A 6,627-nucleotide genomic window follows, 5' to 3' on the forward strand; every position below is an offset into this window, starting at 1 on the left:
GAGGTGGACAGGCAGTGTGAATCAAACAATGTGATCTTGTTGTGGAAATTAGAAATTTGAATGAATGTCTGTCAAATGAGAATGTCCAGAATCCATAGGTTTAAAATATATGGGATACTTAAAATGAAAGGAGTGTATTATTAAAAATAACAGTTATGTGAATTTGGGGGCTACTTTGAAGAAGCTAAAATAGCTTTAATATAGTTTTGGTCATTTGTCTTTGACATTGCATGAGTGCATTTGTGTTATTTCATAGTTTTGATGACTTTACTATTATTCTCAACCCTTTCACACATAGAGGTCACTACAGTGGACAGCTATTCAAAAAGCCATTTCTTGCATATGCATGGGTTTTGATTGCATATTTGCATATCAACCACTACAGTAGACTAGTGTGTCATCTTATACACTGCCACCATGTGGCAAGCTATTGTATGTGGATTTTCCCCCCCCGCTCCAAGCCAAGATGGCTAAAGGCCAGTCAAAAATGCCAAGTTGCACTGAAATATCCATCCATTCCTTCTATCCTAGGAGACTCTTGCAGGGGGGAAAAAATGTTGTAACATTTAAGGAGTTGTATTGATTATAGTTTGGGAGGAAATTCTGATTAATCATCTGTCCACTAAATTGGACATTATGCATCACTAGCTATATTTCAGCTACAAGTCATACTACTACTGTGACTATGGTTCTTGAAAATACTTCATCTGCAGTAACTTAGTATGAGTGAGAATTAGAATGTAATTTGCAGTTACGTCAAAAATAATCTACGTAATGCGTTACATCAAAAAGTAATCTGATTACGTAATGCACGTTACCTGTAATGCCCCCAACTCTGCTCATTTCAGATGAGACTGAAAACATCAATAGATGGTTTTCCTCTCTGAGGTTTTCTCAGAGAGGAGAGCTACGGTAGAAATTTTGAACATAATTAGAATTATCAGCTAATAAGTGTAAATTGACATACTATGGTAGTCTGGAGGGAGCGTAGGCGTTTTCTGCATAGTCCGAGTTGGGTTTCCACAGAGTTGTACCTCCACCAGGCACCAGATTGATGGAATCATTCATCCGCATGTTCTGATATCAAAGACATGCAACGTTTACCTTGTATTAAAGGGATAGTTCACCCAAAAATGAAAATTCTGTCATTTACTCACCCTCAAGTTGTTCCAAACCTGTATACATTTATTTCTTCTGCTGAACCCAAAAGAAGATATTTTGAAGAATGTTGGTAACCAAACAGTTGATGGGCCCCATTGACTTCCATAGTTTTTTTTTTTCTTCTTCTTCTTTTCCCCATACTATGGAAGTCAATGGGTGAACTATTCCTTTAAGTTCTTCTCCGTCTGCTGGTCAAACAGGAACAAACTCAATTGCGTTTGGAATAATAGAAGCTATATTATATTTTTTACTTTATAGATTTCACATGATTTTATATCATTTTATTCATTGGTTTGTTAAATACACACTATTATAATAATACAATATATAATAATACACAGTAAATACACCGTATTATGTTTAATAAAGTGTTAAAACCAAAAACGCATACTGTCCATTCAAGTGACATCTGAAAATCTCTTTGAAAAATGTATAAATAATAATAAAATAAAGTTCAGATCTTGTTTTTCATGCCATAAGAGCAATAAAAATTCCTGACAAAGGTTGTATTAATAGACCTTTTACACATTTCCCTGTTTCTCAGAAGCGGAAGTCATCATAGTTGGGTAAACTTTTATAGCGGTGAATGAGATACTTCGATAAATATACACAAATAGCAAAAGAAAAACTCCACAGTAGTGTTTTCATAACTTTCAAAAAGAGGAAGAAAATATAGAGCGGTTGATAACGGCAGTCCAAAGAAAGAAATATGTAATTTTTACCATCACTCCCATAGCCGTTGTATTAGAAACGCCCTCACAGAAGCGTTAAATATTTTTTTGTCATTTGATGCAACGGTAATATAATACTAAGTATAGTGTTATAAATGTACATACATTTTTTTTTTAATTAAAATATAAAAAACTGCAGGATTTAAGATATTGATGACCGTTAAAACGCGTCATCAAGTAAAAAGGGTCATGCATTAATGGGTTAACTACGCATATATCCTCCGGTACACAACGGGGCGCTGATGTTCATATGTCATTCGATCCAATCATAATAGAAGCAGAGCGCGAAGCGTGTGTTTGTAAAGGATGGCAGGACCGGCTTCAGTCGCTGGTGATGTTTTTGTTGATGCTCTGCCGTATTTCGACCAGGGTTATGATGCTCCAGGGGTCAGAGAAGCCGTAAGTAGACTGAATATTCACTTTTGTACGTTCTGTCTATTTTAAACTACGATAAATAATAAGTATTTGACCTGCTGCCACAAGGCAGACAGCTAACGGCTGCATCTGCTTCTGGTTTTTAAATAAGACAGTTTGGCTGTTTAATCTCCTGTGTTTCTGAATTACGTATGCTGTAGTATTGCATTTATCTTCATTAAGGGGGGGACATTAATCGGTTTTGATCAATTTCAGGCAGCTGCTTTGGTGGAAGAAGAGACGAGACGATACAGACCAACCAAGAACTATTTGAGTTACTTGCCCACACCAGATTTCTCTACCTTTGAGGTACAAGACGCTTTCTGCTACTGTTTTACCATAATCTACATGTTCACTCCATAATTTTAGTGTTTTGTTGTTCTCGTTAGACCGAGATCATGAGGAATGAGTTTGAAAGACTGGCTGCTCGTCAACCCATGGAGCTGCTCAGTATGAAAAGGTAAGTTTACTCAGCAAAACTTCTGTTACAGGTGGTGAAATGTTGTCTTTTTGTGTTCTGCTTGTGTACATAACCTGTTTAAGTTGGAAGGTAGGAAATTAAATTGCAGGAAATCTAAAGACTTCTTTGGGAGGAGAAACTGCAGTAATATTGATAGTTTGTAACAGTATTTTTTTTTTTTTCTTTCACTCAAAATATTAAGATAAACATTTCAGTTTTATTTTAAAACGCTATTGTTCATAGCCAATTTCCCACTTAAGTATTACACTAATCATAATAATGCTATTGTGATTTATTGCACACATGTAAATAATAATAAACTAGCTTCATTGTTGACAGCATACAAGTGCTGTGCAGATAGTTTCGAGTTCACATACAGTAAAGAGCTCATCCAAATATTCCTGAAAAAGTGTGTTGTTTGCTGTTCTCACATGCTTGTCTTCTTAGATATGAGCTTCCTGCTCCATCGTCTGGGCAGAAGAATGACATCACAGCATGGCAGGAAAGTGTCAACAACTCTATGGCCCAGCTGGAGCACCAGGCAGTGCGCATTGAGAACCTTGAGCTCATGGCCCAGTATGGAACTAATGCATGGAAGGTGTCTAATGAGTAAGTGAAGAGACTTGAGTCAGTCTATTCAAGATTTAAACTTAGTGAAAGGGTTCGTTCACCCAAAAATGAAATTTCTGTCAATAATTACTCACCCTCATGTCGTTCCACACCCGTAAGACCTTTGTTCATCTTCGGAACACAAATTAAGATATTTTTGATGAAATCCGAGGATTTTTTTTGTCCTCAATTGAAAGCAACAAAATTACCACATTCAAGGTCCAGAAAAGTAGTTAAAACATTGTTAAAATAGTCAACGTGACTACAACTTGTGGTTATTTTGTTGCTTTCAACTGAGGATAAAAAAACCTCTTGCATTTCATCAAAATATCTTAATTTTTGTTCTGAAGATGAACGAAGGTCTTACGGGTGTGGAACAACATGAGGGTGAGTAATTAATGACAGAAATTTCATTTTTGGGTGAACTAACCCTTTAAGGTATTTATCTGACTAAATTATTTGGCAAAACTGCAGCTACAGGTTTTTTTTCACTATACAAAAAAAAAAAAAAAAGCTCACAGGAAAAAGCATACATTGACTACAACATAATCGGTTAATTATTATTTCATTGGTTCACTCTTGCTTTTGTTCGTTTGTTCATAATGTCTTTGACAGCCTGTCAGAAAAAAAAGTAAGCACAATTTGCCATGTTTCATTGCATTATCACAAGTAAAACAACTGACTCCAAGCACAACTATGTAATTTGCTTACAAATTTTTAATAATATTTGAATAATGCGTGAAGATGTCAAATTTTCCTAGGTCGGACATTACTTTTGGCCACTACTATATATCTGTGTTATATTGTTTAAGGGGTTAAAGTCAGTTTTGAATACTGTGAACACTGTTTGCTGTCTCAAGGCTTTGGTTTAAAAAGCTATTTAATTCCTCTTTGGTGCAATATTATTGAAAAATGAAAACAATTGTGAGGTTTATTTATGCATTTGCTGGATTTTAAGTCGATCATAATTGGTTGTCTTCTCTGTGAAACAGTAACTTGGCCTTAATGATTGAAAATGCACAAAAGGAACTGCAGAAGGTTAGGTAAGTTGAAGGTCAATGCAATTTCCTTTAAATATGGATGTTTTGTATTTTGGTTGTGCACAAACAATTTAATTAGCTTTTAAAAAATTAATCTTAATATGAAGTTGTTGTCTATTAACAGGTTTATAGTAATTCCCCACTTAATGTGCTTCTGTTTTCATTCCAGAAAGCAGATACAAGATCTGAACTGGCAGCGCAAAAATGACCAGCTGGCTGGAGGAGCAAAACTGCGAGAACTTGAGTCAAAGTCAGTACATTGTTAAGTTCCTATATGAAAACCATTTCCAGAATATGTTATGAGCAAATGTGAAAGCAATTAGTTGATGTTATTGATTCTATTTCCGCAGTTGGGTGTCCCTCGTTAGTAAGAACTATGAGATTGAGCGAGCCATCGTCCAGCTGGAGAATGAAGTGGCACAGATGAAACAGCAACAGGGCGATGAAAACAAAGAGAATATTCGACAGGACTTTTAAATATTGAAAACCGTTCAACAGCATCTTGAAACTGTGCAGACTTTGCAAAAGCAAATGATCACCAAAGTGTGACATTGTTTTTTTTTAATGATCGCTTTGTTCCATTTTCCTGATGAACAGGGAAATTATTCTTTATAAAACACAAATGAGCAATAGTGTTGTAGTGCAAACAGAGGCTCTGCTGGCTCATGATTTTGCACCAAAAATAAACAAGTCCATTTCGACTCTGGGAATCAGTAACTCACTTTTGTGTTCACTATATACATAAAAATTGTTTGGCTGTAATGTCCTTTATAATCCTTTTTTTTTTTTTTTTTTTTTTTTTTTGGTCTTCTGTATGATTACCTGATGGACATTTAGTTCATCTTAATGGTCATGTTTTACTCTATTTGTAATATTTTTTTTTTTTTTAAATACACAATAAAATGATGAAATAATGACTTGGATTGTTCATTTTCTTGGTCAAGAAGACTCCTCTCTGGCTAAACAGCACACTTTTGGTCTTGATTTGGTCACTTTTCATTCCTGTCTTATGTCATTCATGTTGTTATGCTTCATTAACAAACTGTAGATGTAGCTGTAGGGACATGTATTAGAATATAGAATGGTAAAAAAAAAAAAAAAAAAAATTGTTGAAGTTTAGCTTACCTTGAATGTTTAACTTTTGTTTTGAGTTATTTAATTTTTTTTCAAAGTAAAGTTCAAAGTAAGCTACTTGTGTTTTAAATTTTTACATTTAACCATGGTTGTTCAGTTGCAGTTAGTGGTCTGTTTGTGGGTCTTGAGGTATTTTTAATATCTTGCTTAATTGGATGTTTTTCCTTTGATTTACTCCAAAAAATACTTCACACTGCTTATTAGCATGACATAAAAAAAATGTATTCTAATGTGATTGGAATGAAACTTTGTTGGTTACTAACTCCCCCATCACGCTTGGGACAATAATATTTTAACATTCCATGTTTCAGAATCTAAAAAACTTTAACTTGACTTGCTCATGAACAAAGGTCCCAACTGATAAATAAAGTTACATCAATCTCAAAGTAAACTTTCAATTCTAATAGTTCATCCAAAAACGAAAATACTGTCATCATTCACCCTCAAGTTGTTCCAAACCTGTATGAATTTCTTTCTTCTGCTGAACACCGAAGAAATTTTGAAGAATATGGGTAACCAAACAGTTGATGGGCCCGACTGACGTCCATAGAATGGAAAAAAAAAAAATACCATGGAAGTCAATGGGGCCCATCAACTGATTGATTACCGACATTCTTCAAAATATCTCTGTAACTTTGGATTTATTATTTAGCATGAAAATGAATGAACATAATGAGCTATGGATAAAAAATTAGTTGACACATAGTTTATAATTCTCTCTCTTTTTTTTCATCTGCAAAAGACGTGATCACGTGATCTCAACATATCTGCCCCCATGTGGCGACCCGCACCATGTAAAATAAAAGAGCTTTTATTTGGTTACTGATGCGACTGGAGACAACATCTCATGAATGATCGAGTAAATGAATTTAAACATTTCTCAAAAGTACTATTCAATTATTTATCTGTAAAAAAATTTAACGAGGAAACAATGACAGAATGCAGCTTTAACACAAAAATAGTGAAAGACGCAATTAATCGCCTACAAACAGCTCACTTTCGAAAGAGAGCAGAGAAAGAGAAAGATCAATTAGAGTTATTGATAAGGATGAAGATTAATGTGTACATTTATTATAAT

General features: G+C 34.5%; 1 protein-coding gene across 1 annotated transcript; it reads left to right on the forward strand.

The window, feature by feature from the left end:
* The first annotated feature begins 2,123 nt into the window (after positions 1-2,123).
* bcas2 (BCAS2 pre-mRNA processing factor) lies at positions 2,124-5,332 on the forward strand. The gene is made up of 7 exons (XM_051902512.1): positions 2,124-2,291; positions 2,523-2,615; positions 2,696-2,766; positions 3,214-3,375; positions 4,368-4,418; positions 4,585-4,665; positions 4,766-5,332. The coding sequence occupies exons 1-7, from the start codon at positions 2,199-2,201 to the stop codon at positions 4,890-4,892; spliced, it is 678 nt and encodes a 225-aa protein (XP_051758472.1). The 5' UTR covers positions 2,124-2,198; the 3' UTR covers positions 4,893-5,332.
* Positions 5,333-6,627: the final 1,295 nt, after the last annotated feature.

The sequence above is a fragment of the Ctenopharyngodon idella genome, chromosome 8 (assembly GCF_019924925.1).
Source record: "Ctenopharyngodon idella isolate HZGC_01 chromosome 8, HZGC01, whole genome shotgun sequence".
Classification (NCBI taxonomy): Eukaryota; Metazoa; Chordata; class Actinopteri; order Cypriniformes; family Xenocyprididae; genus Ctenopharyngodon; species Ctenopharyngodon idella.

Coding starts and splice junctions, on each gene's coding strand:
- bcas2 (XM_051902512.1), top strand. CDS start 2,199: ATGGCAGGACCGGCTTCAGTCGCTGGTGATGTTTTTGTTGATGCTCTG. Junction 2,292..2,522: donor CTCCAGGGGTCAGAGAAGCC/GTAAGTAGACTG, acceptor GATCAATTTCAG/GCAGCTGCTTTGGTGGAAGA. Junction 4,419..4,584: donor AAGGAACTGCAGAAGGTTAG/GTAAGTTGAAGG, acceptor TTTTCATTCCAG/AAAGCAGATACAAGATCTGA.